Raw genomic sequence first — 17,615 nt, 5'->3', positions numbered from 1 at the left:
CTGATAAAGCTACTGTTGAAACAGACATAGCTTGTTTTTATAAGAAGTTTTTTCGTATTTGTTTTTCCTATTTTATAATGTGACATTTCAGATGATAGATGGTATATCCACATGTCCTCAAACAAATATAGGGTGGGGTTTTTTGGTATATTTTTAAAGGCTTTATACACATAGGTTTACTCTTTGGTGCCAAGTATGAGCAGATCAGTCTGTCTTGGGGTAAATTGGTCAGTTGTAGAATGATAACATATATTCTGTCTGTGCACTGGTAGTCTTAAAGGCACTACAGGAAATGTATTGATTCTTGAGAAACTATATAAGCCTCTCCTGGGCAGATAAGTGGGACATGGGAAGATGAAGACCAGATCTTGAAAGAACTTTAGCAAGACTTAGTTGTTTTGAGATATTGTGGGTTGTTGGTGATGAAGTGATGTTGAACAGCTAGGGAAAGACTTAACTTTCCCTGCTTTTAGAAAGGAATAGAGCTAGTTGCAGAAAATACATGTTTTCTTGTTGGAGAAGTAGAGTCTATTAATAAAGGAGAGATCGGGTTAGGATGGGGTGAAACATGAGGTACAAAGACAGGAATTAACATTATAGATAGTGTTTTGGTAATTATTACAGAAGTGGATCAGATAAGAGAGCTTTTAAGAAGTAAATGGTATAGCTGGTGTTAGAACTGTGTTGTATGTTTATGTTTCTGAGAAAGTGTGAGGTTAGTGGTTCAGCAAGAAGAATAAGATAGGAGTCCATGCAGAATAAATTTTGAAGGTAGATGTCATGGAGTTGCAGTCTGTAAATCAAAGTAGATGTCTGTCAAAAATCCTGGGCTTGAGAAATAGGAAGAGGTATGGTTTTCAGTCTCAACTCTTACATTTTGTAGATAAAAGTAGACAAAAGCATGTTGACCTTGCAGAATCAGTAAAAATAGCACAGCTGCTGGCTGTGTAATGCACTTTGATAGAGAAGTGACTCTAGCAGTGGATGATTAGAATAATCTTTGTCAGGAGGGTGAGTGGAATGAGACAGAAATTATCTTTATAGACAGTGATGACTTTGCCGATCTGAATGAAATTCCTACTTTAAGGTATAGTTGCCATTTCCCAGACTTCAGAATTAGCACACATCTTAACCAGCAGTTACCTAATGTTGTCCTAGCACTTGTTGAGAAGCATCTAATTATTTGTGTTGTTAATGATTTTTTGAATAAAATTACTATGATTTGGTCAAAAACTTTGTGAAGGGATCAGATTGATCTGAAGTAATACCTTTCCAAAAGATACTTAAGACCATATATGCCACTGCAGCAGTATCTAGAGAGTAATAACCATTTGAGGGCCGCTTGAGAACTCTTTTAACAATGAAGTATGGGCAAGGTTGCTTTAAGAGCATCCCTGTCTGTCTTGTATTCATAAGGTGTTTTCTGATGAGAAATTGCACATTGGTTTGTTTACATGTCTTTTTTTTGTGCTACTGCTTTCCTACCAAAGGGCGATAAGAATCAAATTTTTATAAAATCCCAACTTACATAGTCTTTTAAAATGACTATACTACACTTTGTATATATGTGTATAAAAGCTGTAAATATAATACATATATATATAAATATATATATTATATAAAAATAAATAAATACACACTCATACACATGCACATACATACACCAAGTGTCCCTGCCTGTCCTGTAAAAATTCCTCAAAGAGTTCAAGGTATTCCACTCCTGGTAACTGGATACTGTTTCATCCTTCATATGATTTTAATTAAACGTTTTTTAATTAAACTTTTAAAGTTTAATTGATATTCTTAACATTTATCTCTGTGTTTACTGTGGGGGGGAGAAATTGTAGGATTGTTTGCTTGACTAAAAATGCAGAACTGTGCATGTTCAAAAGTAGTCTTAAACCCCTTCTGCATGATTTTGTCATTACATTGCCCTTTCGCACAATTCAAAGTGGCTTTATTTACAGAAGTTGCCTCCTTTTTCTTTTTTCCTCTTTTCCTTGCAGTTTTAGAATACATGATTTTAAATACATTACACTGTTGTATGACCGCTCAGTAGGTTGTTTTCAGGATGTTCCGTTAGATCAGAATGTCATATGTAATCAGCCATATGTGCCATGCTGGCTGCACAAGTCTTACAGGGAGGTGAAGCTTTTCCTTTGGAAGTATTCATGGAACAAGATTAGGAATCCCCCTGGCAGGGAAGAGGCCACAGGCAGATTATCACACAGGACCCATAATGTGGCTACCTACCTAGCTCTGAATAGGTTTACCTCTGCTGTAGTCAGCTTATCTCCTGAAGTGGATAGATTTTTTTTTTTATCTCTCATTATGTAAGGAGACTGTTATCTTAATTAACACAAACTGGATTAGGAACCTGCTGCCTTCTACTTCATTTAATGGAGAGGGGGCTTAATTATGTGTTGACCATTTGAGATGCAGTTCCAAATCTACGTGGTTTTTTGTGTGCAGTTCTTGATGTTGATATTTTTCAACAAATGTTGAAGTGACAATTGTGTGTCTCTGACTGATAGTTTATCACTGAGCAGTGTTCAGCAGTTACTGTAGTATATTAATACAGTCTGGGGAATGGTAGTCACGAGTGGAAGTTTGTTATCAACAGTACTGAATTTAACACAGGGATCAAAAATTCTCAGAACTAGATAAAAGTTTCTTTCATTTCAAACAAGTACTAGTCAAGAATTTTGATGTATCCTGTTGCTTTTTATATATTTGTATTTAAATTAGTAAATGTTGAAGAGTGTAACACCCACTATCTGAAAGCCAGACATGGCTGAAAATTAACCTCTCTAATCTTGCTGGCTGACAACCATCCTTCTAACACTGTTTTTTGATCTGTTGATGGACAGAAGCGAAGATTTGAATGAAGGTGAAAGAGGCATGTGAAGAAATTGCAGAAACTTTTACTTTTTAATGTAATATTTTAATCTAATCTTGGTGTTGTTTCCATGCCCACAAAAGTCTTCAAGGTCACTGCAGTGTGGAGACAAGAATGTAATTATTATCAGTGTTCAGGAGGGAAGAAGAGATCTGTTTTTGTCTCACTGAACAGTGCAAGCAAAGCCTGGGAGTCAAATTTTTTCAGTTTTAACCTGTTAAATACCTGAAGAAGACTTGACAAAAGCTTACTTTTTATATGACCAGTTTATCAGCTTCTGAAGACCTCACCTTAAATGTGTGCAGTGCATTTTAGGATTCAAAAAGATAATATATGTAGCTGAATCAACAGTATTATGAACTTGTTTCCACTTGACCTTGTGATAGCAGAGGTGGCAGAAAGTCTAGAAACTGGGAGCTCCACAGTTCTGTCAGTAGAGCTAGTTTTGATGATTGTCAGCACTTTGACTATTGTCATCTTCCTTAGGCTGATATCACTGTTTTATGGCATAGTTGAATGAAGTCAATAGAGAAAGACATTGAACTTTCATATAATGTTAAGTTGTAACTTTTTTCTGTAAACATCCATTTATGTTTCTTTGTAGTAAGCATAGCTTCTACTTGAATATTGTGTGAGTTCTGGTTACGTAATAAAGTTTTGTAAAAATTGTAAATGTTAGAAGAATAGTTTTTGAATTCTAGTGGGTATTTATTTTTTGTCTGCTCAACTGCTGATTATTAAAGATTCCTTTTAACATATACAAGTTGTGGTGATACAGCAGCTAATGTATTTGGTCAATCTGTGAAATGCTTTACTGGATATGCAGCATTATCTATCCAGGTATAGCTTTGTTTTAAGAATTAGCTACAGGAATCTATATCCCATTCTTTCTGAACATCTAAATGAATCAACAATATCTTGATTTAAAAAGAAAGTCTTTTTCTTTCCTCACTTGTTATCCGGTGACAGTATTTGATGATGGTGATGAGAAGACTCTGAGACGCTCTTCCCTGTGTTTAAAAGGAGAAAGACATTTTGCTGAAAGTGAGGTAATTGAAGAATTTTTGTATTACAACTTTTTATTTAGAAAAATTTAAAAGTGATATTTTTAGTGCCTCAGTCTTTAGTATGTTATGTACATTCATGCTACTAAAAAAGGGGGTTGTATAAAGTACAGTCTACAGGGTCTGGCTTATTCTTTTTTAAAATCAAGAAATACAATTAGATTTCATCAAACTGTGTAAGTTAAGAAGCAAAATCAGAATTTCATCTTTTTCATTTTTATATTTTTGATAGTTTACAGATTGTAGATCACACAAAAAATTGCAATCACACAACTGCTTTGCTTTGTATAAAAAAATTATCTGTAAGTATTAATTGGGGGGAATCACAATATAATTATAATATTAAAATTCATATAAATTATAATTAAAAATGGATGTACTTCTTTTCACAGTTCTGCTGGATTTTAGATAGATAATCAAGGTTTGCAATAATTGATAAACCTGAAAGATGAATACTTTTCTTTTAAAAGGCCAATAATTAATTGCTGTTATTTGGTAATTTGACAACAGTTATCGGTATTTTGAAGCTGGCTCATGCCTTAAAGGTGACTTGCCCATTAGAATAGGCACACATTTGTAGCAAATTACAAATAGTTGGAATTTCAGAATGAGGGTTACTCCTTCGTATTATGTAAGACAATCTGGACTGGGTGGGCAGACTTATGTAAACATGTTTGCTTATTGGAGAGCTACTGAAGATGGGGTTTTTTGCTCTACATAAATATGATGTTATTATTGTAGTCAGCTGAGCTTGTTGTTTGTGTACTGCGTTCTTGTGAAGATTCAGGTACCCTTTAGAACCTGAAGTCAGGATTAAACACATGTAAAAAAGGGGCCCTAATTATATGCCTAAATCTGGATTCAGATATAAATGCCAAAATTTTAAAGACTGTGGTGTTCCTTCAATTAACTCTGTTATTAATGATCAGCACAACTGAAGATTAGATTGTTTCTATTCCATAAAGACTATTTTAATATGGTTTCAGAGGTATTACCTTATAGTAAGCAGATTTAAAATTTTAGTGTATATATATTGCTTTGCGACCTGTTTGGCTGAAGTAGAATAATTTGTATTATTTTGTCAGATTCAAAGAAACAATATATTCAGGTGACAACTACTTTCTATTTTGTCAGCTTTTATTGTCTTAGCTTTTGATGTTTTGCCAAAAGTCACTGATACGCAATTCATTGTCACCAGTCCTCAATGAAACACATGTTGTGCATGTCTAATAATTACTTTGTGATTGCACAGCTACTCAGCAGGGAAAATTGCATCTCAAATTTCTTTTGTAATTAGGCCAGTGCCCCACAGTTGTCTTGTTCTGATGCTGCTTTAACTTCATCTCTGCCTTCCCAAGTGTGTGGTGTAGAGTCTTTTAGGTTGTCCATCACACTCAGAAGTAGTTGTACATTTACTTTCAGATTTTAAAAAGCCAGTTTTATTGTCCCTATGTTAGTTCTCTGGCACAGAATACATTTGAGATTCTCGTTGGTGTTACACATTCAAAAATCAATACATGACAAAGAAGTTTAAGTCAGAGGATTGTATTTAATTTGGAAGACTTTCTCCCGTCTTTCAAAGAGTGAGAGTAAGTGGCTGTACAAAAAACTCTTGTGTACCAGGAGCCTTCAAATCTGGAATGTTTATCATTTAAACAGTTAACAGCAGGCTTAGAGGCAGAAGATACTGCACATCCATGAGTTCTTCTCTTGAAGCATTCTCCCTGAACAAGGAAAGTTCTTTCTCTCTCTCTCTCTTTTTGTTTTGATGCTGATAAAGCATCAATTAGCACCCTCTCAATTATCAATATAGCAGCCTCTTTAAAGTTGTTTTAGAGTCCCCCTCACATATCAAATTATGAATTACTAACAAAAAAATACAATTAACTTGTTGTGTTTGCTGCTGTTATCTTGCAACTTCATTTCAAAGGGGACCTTTGTTCATTTTTAAGTAGATGATTGGATGTTTAGTCTAAATGATAGGAAGCGCAGAAAATTCATCCAGTAGAGATGGAATATCCCAGGTCGGGATAACAGAATACCTGATTCTTATTTCTCTGTGTTTTAATGGTCCAAAGGCAGAACTTCTGGGAAGAATTACCTATGTGTTTTGGACAAAAGTCAGTTATTCAGAGGTGCAGAGAAAGTGTTGAAAAAAAACCAGAACAAAACACATTGCTTTTTTAAAATCAAAGCATGACATGTATGATGTACTTCTGTACTTCTTTTGTAATGAGAAAGTCTATTGAAAAATTACTTTTATGAACCATGTGGTTTGGAGAATAACTCATGCCAGGGGGTTTTTTTATGTGCATGCATATGTATTTTTACATTTCAACAGACATTAGATCAGCTTCCGCTCACCAATCCTGAACACTTCGGGACTCCTGTTATCGGAAAGAAAACAAACAGAGGAAGGAGATCCAATCATATGTAAGTTAAACATCTTGATACCTGTGCTGTGTGTATTCAATTCTGAAGCTTTCAGTGTGTGTGGAGTTTTATTACTTGTATCTTTGGGCTTCTCTTTATTCAAAAACAGGAGGCCAGATGAAAAATGTTGTTAAGCACCCAGATTGAAAGTCAGGTGCATGTGCACTGTTGTGTATAAGCATTTCAAGTCTTGTGTAATCAATATTTAAAATAACACCAGGTATAGGCAAGAGTTTTTTCTTGGTTTTATTAAGTAAAAAAAAAAAAGTAGCGTAACAAGTGGAAAAATGATGTTAAACTGTAGTCAGAAATGTCTCTGTAGTAGACTGACAGTGTTATGAATGTGTTGGACTCAAACTAAAATCGTTACAATTTAGTCTTTGTCCAGCTGATATGAAGTCTTTGTACAAGGTACCAGAATCCTCCTCTAGACCTCTGGTTTCTCATTACAGGATATCTGAGAGCTTTTAGAAATAGGTGAACAGTATTATAGAATCACAGAATGGGTCAGGTTGGAAGGAACCCCAGTGGGTCATCTGGTCCAACCAGCCTCCCTGCTTAGGCAGGGTCATCCCAGAGCACATGGCAGAGGATTGTGTCCACACGGTTCTTGAATACCTCTGGTGAGGGAATCTCCACAACCTCTCTGGGCAATCTATTCTAGTGCACGGTCACCCACAGATTAAAGTTCTTCTTCATATACAGGTGGAACTTCCTGTGTAACAGTTTCTGCCCATTGCTTCTATTATGGTTTCCAGCAAAGTTTACTGATAGAAAAACCAAGTTCAAGAGTAGTGACTTGATTTCCTAGGTGCCAGAACTAGTAGTTGTGATCTTGATAAACCGGTGTTAAGTAATCCAGTGACTGTTCTCTGTTGTTTGTGGGTGGGTTGTGGGGTTTCTTTTTTTTTTAATGTGCGTATGATGGGGGGGGTGGGGGGTTTTTTTGTTTGCTCTTGTTTTTTGTTTTGCTTAAAGTTTTTGGGTGGTAGTGGGTTTTGTGCTTGGGCTATCCTTTTGCTCTCTTTTTGATAGCTTGAAATAGATGTTGCCCTACATATGTAGCGCTGCTATAAATTTACTCTTAAAATTACTGACTTACTAATTTGTACTGTAGTGAATGAAAAAGCTGGTGTTACCACAGAGAACATGATTGCAACATCCTTGGTGTCTGTGACTGGGTCATTGTTTTCTCTGTTTCTGTAACTATACAGGACATTATTATGTCAGAAGCAACGCACTTCCCTTTATCTTACAATTAATAGACTTAACTGAGTAAAAAGAGAAATTGCACAGATATTGGCATAACTGAGCTAGGAAGTAGCCTCTCTAAAATAGTTCTGGCTTTCTGGCTAGTCCTAGACTTCTTTCTCTTCCCACAAGAGATTACTGAACCCTAGAAAGCAGCCTAAGTTTCATACTGTATTTTAAAAGAAACCACTACTTAAAAAAAAAAAAAGATGTTGAGGGAAAAAAATTCCAAGAGAATGCTTTATCAGCACTGGAAATTAAGGTGGGGAAAAGGAAACATAATAATTTACCTTAGACTGTAACATCAGTTGTTTTATGTTACAGAAATTCTAACTGAGGTTTTTTTAAATAATGAATTTTGTACTCAAAAGCAGTTATGTGAAAAATGGAAGATAGCTTTTAAAATTATGCTTCCTGTGTTCATTGAACATGCTGTATATTTCCTGAGAATTAACCTTGAAAGTGACGAGTAAAAAAAGATCTAGAGAGAGTGGCAAGAGTGCTGATTTTTTTTTTATTTTATTTTTTTTTTAATCAGTTGCAGGTAATTTTATTTGGTTTTGTACATTTAGACTCCCCATGTGGTTAAACTGGGTGCAACTTTGTACTTGAACAGTCAAAACAGTAATCCAGAACCTTTTTAAATCAAAATGTATTTGCACCTTTGCCCATCTGCTTACATTCCAGCACTACATTCAATGTGAAATTGAAACAGTCATCAAAATGCTTCACTGCGCTTCTTTAAAGAACTGTTTAAAGATAAATAGACGTCTTTTTCTCTTTGCTATTCATCTTTATAGCTGATGTTTCTTCTTCAGAGATTTGTCCTCTCTCAGAACAGCCTTTTATTCTGTATGGCTGTTGAAGTAAAAGCCTAGAGAGATTAAGAGGGAAAAACAAAGCAGTTTAACTTGAGGTTGGTCCAAAACTACAACTACAACAGTATTTTTGAACAGTGCTTCTGTAGAGCAGCATTGGTCTCACTTGAATGCCCTGACAATGCGTTTATCTTCCTCCATGTCAATGCATGGTGATGTTTTGTTTGGTATTTGCATGTCTTACTAGTAAATATGCATTTCTGAGTTTATAATGTTTGAATTGTTACTATACTGTAATTATAAACATTTCTATTCGTTTTTATGCTGAAACACTTAACAAACAATTCAAGTTGTTATTACTCATGCCTCTTTGACAATTAGCTTTGGATCTCCTGTAATTATAATATGCAAGTTTTGAATAGTTGACTTTTAAGTCTCTTTCTGTTGTTTAGTCCTGAAGAAGAATCTTCATCCTCTTCCAGCGATGAAGATGAAGATGATAGAAAACAAAGTGACGAGTTATTAGGAAAAGTTGTGTGCGTGGACTGCTTCAGTGTGGATAAAAAGAAAGCTCTGTGGTTTCCAGCCTTGGTAAGGGTTTCATCTTTATTGTAATTTAGTAAAGCTTTCTTTTGTTTTCTAGGAACCAGAGAAAAGTGTGGGGTTTTTTCATTTTGGTGTTTTTTATTAGAACTTCATATGGTTCTTCAAATTGAACTGTATCATAATAGTTACAGAAAATATTATATATCTAAATATATTTGTTTACAAAAAGGGATTGCTGATGTGGCTTTAGTTTTTCCAAACAGCCAGAGCTTGTTGACCTAATTTCAGCTCAGCAGTGTGTTTAATACTATTGAACTAAAATTTCAGGGCTTTTTTCCTAGGCTGTTGCATGCTAATTTTCTGAATTACTGAGTTTTATTGAGGAGAAAATATAAAGTACAAAGAGAGGGGAAGTTTATCGATTACACAGACATTATTTTTCAAGGTTCAATATAAATACATTTGATAATAAAACCAGATATTTCTTCTTGGTCACTATGATAGGTAGTGGAGAATTGACAGTAAATTTCCTTGAAAATTACATTGTAGCCTTTCGGTAGAAATACTCTTCCTTTATTCTGGCTTATTTTTTAACAAATAAAATTCTAATAAAATATCACAGCTAGTGTAGAGATTGCATATAGACTGACTGATATATTTGGATATCAATGTATTTCTATATGTAGTACCTTCTGGTATCATGGTTTTTAATTTTTATTTTATTATTAATTGTAAATATTCGATTAATTGCTCTCTGGTAACGAAAGCATAGCATACTTGTCTAATTTCAGGAAGACTTGTGTTCTGCTTTTGAAAAGATACCATACAGTAACACTTAACTGTTCTTAGTATGTGCAATAGCTCTCAATTGTAGCTCTCTTCTTGTCACCTGCTGTGTCTTGTAATGCAGTCCAGTAGCTTTCCAGCAGGTCTTCTTTTGGGGAAGTTGTTGGAAGAAAATGAGTCACTGAGGTCTTTTTTACAGCAAGGGAGAGGGCAGAATGTACAGCAAGGAGATACCATGTTAATGGCAGATAGCTTTAAGAGAGGTTTTCAGTAATAAGCAAGAAAAATTGAGATGTTTCTGTACTGAAAGCTGTCATCAAGATTGATGCAATATCCTGCCTCCCAGCTGCACTCAGAAGTGGTCTGTGAAACTTGCTTGAGCAGCTTTATGTCACGCTGTTGGGTTTGCCCTTCTGGTCATGCACATCACAGATACCAGTTTCCATGGCAGGCCTGAGCTTGCTCTTGAGCTCTTGAGCCATGCTCAGGATAGCTTTGGGTCAGACCTTAAAGTGTAACTGAATTGTTGCTTCTGCTCCAAAGTTATATGAATTATTTCTTTGGCTTTCAGATGAAGATTAGAATAGCTCATTCTTCATGGAAAGCTTCCTGCAATGAATGAGAAGCAGTAGGGGGATAAAGTTTGAGGGTGAAGCTTGTTAATGCTAAAATAGCTTATCCTAGATTAACTCTTACTTTAGTAATCAGATTTATAGCTCTGCATCATATTGGTTTGGGATTTTTTTGTTTTTGTGGGGTTTTTTGTTGTAATCTCCTCCCCAGTAGCTATGCCTCTCAGCTATTTTACCTTGTAAGCAGGTTACCCTACTGTATCAACAAAGTAATCTTATCTTATTACTGATAAATTTTGCATTAACTTTATATTATGGTAAGTGTAATTACGTGAATAATCAAATGAAAATTGAGGTTTAATGTGCTGAAGAATGTGTATCAGCATTACTTCGTTATGTATACTGATATGGTTTGTGTATAAGCACAGAGGACTTTGTGTAAGTTTATTATGTGAAAAGAAGTTAAGGGATTAGTCTAAACCTTTACAGCAAGTAACAATTAAGATTAGTAGTGGAAACTGAGCGCTTTGGATATCAGCCCTATAACCAGCTCTTACAAATCTAAAACTGTAGAGGTTCTAAATTTGGTAAAAATAACTGTTAGGACTCGGTTATTGACATTGTTTTAATCCTTCTTTCATGCTTGGGTTGGGGGTTTTTAGTTTGTTTGTTTGCTTGTTTTTACTGGTTCTGGGGGGAAGCGGTGAGTACAATGACTAATTGTAATTGTAAAAAGGCCTGACAGTTGTTTCTTATGTCAAAGAGTGTGATTTAGCAAGCTTTATAGCCTAGCTTAGTTTTAATGTGTACTTAAAGGCTTTTGGAAGTTGTAGTGAGGAAATCTGCCTGCAGCATTTTCAGAAAATTGAGTTTACATAGGATCATCTCTTTCATCCTCCTATGACTCCAGAGGAGTTTTCTTTTGCATTCAGGCAAAATTGAGGTGATGTTGCTTGATGTAAAGGCACTAGATGAGGTTGTGGTAAGCTGTTTTCCAACCTCTGAATGGATTTCTAAGATCTTGATGCTTTTAGAAAACCTATAGCTAAAGCCTGAAGGGTCTTTCTCCATCTTTAAAGAGCTAGGAGTTTGATAATCACTGTCTTTTACCTCAGTATTGCAAACTATATCTTAAACTGCATTTCAATTAGAAAGTTGTAGTTTGTAAAGTAATTTCTTTGAAGACTGTAGAATGCATTGGATTTTGAGACTTGGGCTATTAAGTTTTATTTCGCTCAAGAAGTGTGTTTAGCCTATGCTTATGCTCTCATATTTAGCCTGTACAAATAAGAGCCTGTTTCCAAATCAGTTACCTTCTACAATGCTATATGGCTGGTGACCTGTGTAAGAGGGAAAAAAAGCTTTTGTCACACAGTATCTTTGTGTATTTGGTGGAAAATTAGGACCGAAAGGCAACAGTTGATGTAAGAAGAGGTATTTACCTGGTCTAAATTATGACTAAAGTCATTTGCTCCTCCTTGGGGTTTTACAGCAGCCATAATTTTCCTAACTTTCAGGGAACTACACATGTTTTGAGAGAAGAGAGATGAGTGATGAAGAGGGTTGCTTTTCTGTTCTATAACTCTGGAAATTCAATAGAGATATATTTTTTAAATAAATTTCTGAAGCTTTTTAATTAAAAAACTGGTTTAACGAAACTTAAATAGCTTTTAAAATTGCAAAAAAAAAATGTCTCAATGCTAGACTTGATTAGTCTACTTCTTGAATTAAAGAACCTATCATAATACTTGTACTTGAGGCACTCTTCTCTCCTAGGTAGATGACTTACAAGTCTTCCATTATAAAATCCAATTTCATAAATCCTGTAAGCCTTTGTTTTTGAAACTGTTTGTGATTACATCCTTGCCATTTTTGGAAGTTTTCAGAAGTAGTCTCTAACTCAAATAGCAGTATTTGTGGCATTTCTTGACCTTTTAGGATGAGGACTAGAAAAAACTGTAGTGGCATGGGAGATACTTACCTTTTGTCAGAATGCTATTCTTATATCTCTGGCAGCAGCTGTCAGTTCCCTCTAGGAAGCGAGCATGAACTGATGCATTCAGTAATTTCAGGAGGTCATCACTCCTGTGTTTTGAGGGATCTCAGTTGGTCCCATCTTAGGGTTGCTAAAGAGAAATGGGCCCAAAAGCTTTTTGAGTAGCATTGGCGTATACTATTACTCTCTTGTTTTTACCTTTTCTCTCTAAACTTTGCATTTGTAATATTTTTGCAGGTGGTTTGTCCAGATTGTAGTGATGATATTGCAGTGAAAAAAGACAATATTCTCGTTCGCTCATTCAAGGATGGCAAATTGTAAGTAGGAATGTAGAGTTTGATAACTGAACTAAATTTATACCAGTCAAATTAAATGTAGTATGAGTTGTGTTGGGTAAAGTATTAATAACATCAGTAAGCTCAGTAAATTTACCAAGATTTTTCTAATGTTTAAAAACCTGTTAACAGTAACTAAATTAGTCTTGAACTTTGCCATTATTAATAATGGGGTGATAAATCTATCTGTCTTCGTTTTAATTTCATTGTCACAATTGTGGCAAACAAAGCAGTATTACGTGACTTCAAGAATGACTGGAGACTCTTTCTTGCTGTGGTTGGAATAGAGCACTGCTTTTCAGGGATGTGGACCATAAGCTTATCCAGCTACAGAAGGGTGGGTGGGGCTGTGTGCATGCACGCACGTACACCGCATGCACACAGAAATCCTCTTTCTTGTTTTGAGGTAGTAAGGCATATGTTTGTCTCAGACTACACAGCAACTGCATCTTATCACGTTCCTTGAAAAGAGCAGCAATACTACTCAAAGTAGGAAAAATAATAGAGAAATGTGGAAAACCAGACCGTATGGTGTTTGCAACAGAATAAGAAACTTTCTGTTCTTAAGCTCGTGACAATAGAATTCTTTTTCTAGGTTTTAGTTTTTATTTTCAAAATTGGAGTTTGGCTTGGTTCAGTTTAACAGAATGTTTTGCAGAAAGGAAATTGAAATATTTAAGTTGTTTAATTACTTACTAAGTCTAGGCTATCCTTTATCATTTGATAGTTTTTCAGGCATCAGTGCACATCTCCAAAGAAATACACACAAGATGTGTGTGCACATGAGCACACACTTACCCCCAAGTCCCCAGAGCTGCAGTTCAGATTTGCTTCCTTGGTTATAGCTACAGTAGAAATTAGAAAGTGCTTTGTTCTTTCAATTTGTAAGTCTTTAGTTTCATACTGGCAATTTATACTAATACTTATTTATGCTTTAAGCAAAGTAGGGTTTTAAATTAACATTAAATTAACGTGAGTTTTTTTTAGGTATTATGTATTTGGGAGTCTCCAGAAACTACCTGTTTGTGGAAGTAGCACGCTTTCTTTAGTACACAGTGAATACATATAGGTGGTCAAACCAATTTCATGTAGAAATATTTTTTTTAAATCCTCTGACTAATACTGTACCAGGCTAACACTATAGAATTGTCAAGATATATTCCATATGCTGCTTATGTATATTTTTAAGTGTGTTGTAGTCTGAGTGATAGCTCTGTATTATACTCTTAGTTTACCTTTAAAATATTGTAATTTTTTTTAATGCTTTCTAAATTATCTAGCACTTCTGTGCCAAGAAAAGATGTCCGGGAGATTAGTGAAACTTCACCAAAGCCTGACGCTTTGTTAAAACAAGGTAAAAATAACTTTCTATGAGAAAACACATGTGTATGTATTTACTCAATTACATAAATTGGTCTAAATTTATGGCAGATTGGTTCATGTCTTAAAAATGCTAAAATACAGGATCTTTTCCTATAGAATAGTATATTGAAGAAAAACACTTTTGAAAAGCTAGAGGGACTTTTTTAAAACAGACCAATAAAATCTTAACAAAACCCACAAAAGCCAACATGCCTCCCCCCCAGCTACCACACTTGTTTCAAGCATAGAGATGTGCTAAACAAAGGCTGTAATCGTACAGCACATGTTGGCTTTATAGGTTATTTTAGTATATATCTATTTGCTTTAGATCTTCATAGAATTATTCTCACTGTAGTACCCCTAATAGTTGCAAGTAAGTTGCCTTTATGGACTGTCAAGAATCTGTAATTGTGAATTAATTTGAAAGTTTAAGTTTGTGTGATGAAACTCTTAGAATTAGCTTTGGCTTGTTTAATCTTCCTTGTCCTCCCTTGTTTTATATATATAAACTGCTTTGTAAACCTGTTGGATAGGGATTTTCTCAATTAAATTTTCGTACATGTCCTGTGCGGAAGATCCTTATTTGTCTATAGACACTAATATGGTAATAATACCAGTAAGAGCTCTGAATGACTTGATATAGAGAGAACACTAGGCCAGTTTAACTGGGTAAGACAAGTAAGGATGGACAACAGGGAGTGGTTGTTGAGGTTCTTTGAATTTGGGGGTGGAATTGTTAATTAGCGGTCTATCCTTCTTCTCCCCTTCCCCACTGACTACTGTTTCCTTATTAAAATATGTGGTCAAACTGATACTTCCTGCAGTGTTAACAAGTGCTGGTCCTTTTACAGCTTTTGACCAAGCCCTTGAATTCCGTAAAAACAGAACTGTTCCTAGTAACTGGAAAACAGAATTGAAAGAAGACAGCTCCAGCAGTGAAGCTGAAGAAGAGGAAGAGGATGAAAAAGAAAAAGAGGATAACAGCAGTGAGGAAGAGGCAAGTGAAGTTAAAGGGCACAGACAGACAGCTGATAAAAATTAGCAAGGCTGTAATATTTAAATAAGCCTTTTTAACATTAGGGAAAATCTAACATGTTAACATAGGCATTGTTGAGTACCTCTCTCTTATCCTGGTCTGCTGGAGAATTGCTTCACTGCAAGCTATCTTTCTGGCTACCCTGATGTAAAGAAGCAAAAGAGGTTTCAATTAAGGCATTAGCCCATGCACTCCACTTCTACCTTTCTGCTCTTTTTGTGTACTGTAAGTAAGAAGTCTTGCCTCATGCTTGGTTTTCTAATTATCTGTTATTTCCTCCCAGCCTCCTATCCAGAAAAAAAGTGGCTGAGAGGCTGAAAGAGAGGCTTTGATATTTACTGTGACATCTCTTGTGATAATTTCTTTTCCAGTATGCAGTGATTTCAGTCACCTGTTGGACTAGGAGGCTTCTAAAACACAAAATATTTTTTTTCTGTGGTCAGTGGCATGTGTGCCTTCTCTCCACTCATCTTTGAGCAATTTCTGCAGACTTCTCTCTTTATTTTTGTTTGTGCCTGTAACTTCCTGGTTATCAAGCAACATCTCTTCTCAAACAGGACCTGTGGGCCTGCTCTTGGGACTTTGTTACTCACCTGCAGGTTGTTCTACTGCTTTCCAGGACCTGAAAAATTCTCATTGGTGACTCTCAGGCCATCCATGTGGTCCTACTATCTATGAATCAGAGCAAAACAATACAAAAAACCCAAGCTCTTACATATGTCACCCCAGGCTTTAAATATAGATACTCCATAGGTAAGACATCTATAGGATTCTGTGTGAGCATGTGTCTCACGTATTTAGAGATTCTTCCATCCTATTTAGATAGGAATTGCCATAAAAATCCTCTGTACTTCTCTCATTAGAAGAGGAATTGCATTTTTTTTTTCAAATGAAAGAGACTGGAAAATGTCCTTCCTTTCCTTTATGAAATCTGATGGTAGATAAAAGAGTTGGCAAAGACCCTCTTTTCTAGTGCTGGCCTGTAATATTGTGCGAATTTTGTGTTTCAAAAAGCATGTTGCTGTTTTACTGGATTTCATTATCCTACATAAAAGCCACTTTCTTTTATCTTTTTTAACATGGACAGATACATTAGAGACTGCAGAGTGACCTGCTAAAACTCTGGTTGTCTAACTTGAAAATAAGTAAATATGACAGTGTGACATGCCTGCTTCGAACCATTATCGAGGAAACCTTGTTGTCTAACTTCTTGATTAAGACATTCTGTATATGTTCAAAGATTAATAGATATTATTGGTAGGGTATAATACATACTGATTCTGTAGACATTCTGAGAAAGTGTAAATTCTTTTCAGAGGCATGCAGGGTCTTAAGCTTTCCCCCTTAGCTCACTTGCTCAGAAAGTTGCTGTATTCTCTATTGGGAAAATTAACGAGTATTATTCACTTGCTGTGGATTTTATAGTGAGAAAGGAGTGTCAGCCTCTTCATCACCTTTATCTCAGTTCCCTGTATATTTAGAAAGCGTACATTCCTTCTACAAAACTTCATTGGGTTTCCTGCAAGTTTTGTTCAGTGACAGCCCCCACCCCTCCCCTAAATGCTGCGTTGGACTATGTTCTTATGGCGAGTTTTTTTTCTTGTTATTAAGGAATATGGGTAACCCAAATAGCTGCTCGTGATCTCTTTTCCATGATCAAGCAGATGCTGGTAGAAGTCCTTTCCGAGTACCTGCTATTAAAATAAACGAAAATGATACAGTTTTGGTGTTCAATTCCAGTCATGTAATTTGTTCTTTGTGGCCTGTGGAATGTGAGTGTTCTTAACCAAGCTTTTATCTGCACTATACACAGAGCTGCAGATTCGCCTTCTACCTGTTGGTGAAGAATTGCTAGATATGCCTGATTTCTGGTGCCCCTGCCCTATGAGGATGATATCTAGCATACAGCTTGCAGTTCTCTACCCAGCCTGTCCTTCTTGATCATTGAAACAGCGTGCTCTGAGCTCTGCTGGTATTCTGAGTATCAGTTATTCATCACGTGATGCCCTTTGCAGAATCTTTCCTTTTGCATTGCCTTTGCGAGACTGTGAAATATTTTCATTGCATTTGTGTTGATAATTATACCTAAAGGACAACTGTTTCAACATATTGTGAATACTGATTCTTAATTTTTTGCCTATTTGCTCTGATCTGTCATCCAAGTGCATTTAATGGAGAAGAGAAAGTATAGAATAAGGAAAAAACCTTACTCCCTTACTATGACTATTAGTCATAATGTTTCTTGACCTTATTTTCAACCATCCGTCTCTTTATTAAGTAGCTTCAGTAGATGTCTGGGGTTTGTTTTTGTTTGTGTATGTGTGTTTTTCCCAATTCTGTTTAGTAATGATATTCTGTTTCTGCTGATTTCTCAACTATCTTGGTATTACTTTAAAGGCAATGTCTTTTGTCCCTTTGCTTCAGGGTAGGTGAAGCTTTAATATTTAGTACAAGGAGACTGTTGAACAATGGAAATTATAAACACAGAATGAAAATACACTAAGGAAAAATAATTTA

The 17,615-nt window shown here is 35.5% G+C and overlaps 1 protein-coding gene across 5 annotated transcripts in view; it reads left to right on the top strand.

The window, feature by feature from the left end:
* Positions 1–17,615, top strand: part of ARID4B (AT-rich interaction domain 4B) — an 88,946-nt gene that overhangs the window by 36,418 nt on the left and 34,913 nt on the right. For all 5 annotated transcript variants that reach the window (XM_027657286.1, XM_027657287.1, XM_027657290.1 and 2 more), the window contains 6 exons: positions 3,869–3,948; positions 6,305–6,396; positions 8,918–9,056; positions 12,603–12,682; positions 13,981–14,054; positions 14,914–15,059. In XM_027657286.1, the coding sequence (XP_027513087.1) occupies positions 3,869–3,948; positions 6,305–6,396; positions 8,918–9,056; positions 12,603–12,682; positions 13,981–14,054; positions 14,914–15,059 (611 nt within the window). The remainder of the gene's footprint in view (positions 1–3,868; positions 3,949–6,304; positions 6,397–8,917; positions 9,057–12,602; positions 12,683–13,980; positions 14,055–14,913; positions 15,060–17,615) is intronic.

This window comes from Corapipo altera, unplaced genomic scaffold (assembly GCF_003945725.1).
Source record: "Corapipo altera isolate COAL_440 unplaced genomic scaffold, ASM394572v1 2c, whole genome shotgun sequence".
In the NCBI taxonomy this organism is placed as follows: Eukaryota; Metazoa; Chordata; class Aves; order Passeriformes; family Pipridae; genus Corapipo; species Corapipo altera.
The sequence above is the reverse complement of the archived record's forward strand: the minus strand, read 5'-3'. Positions and strand labels throughout refer to the sequence as shown.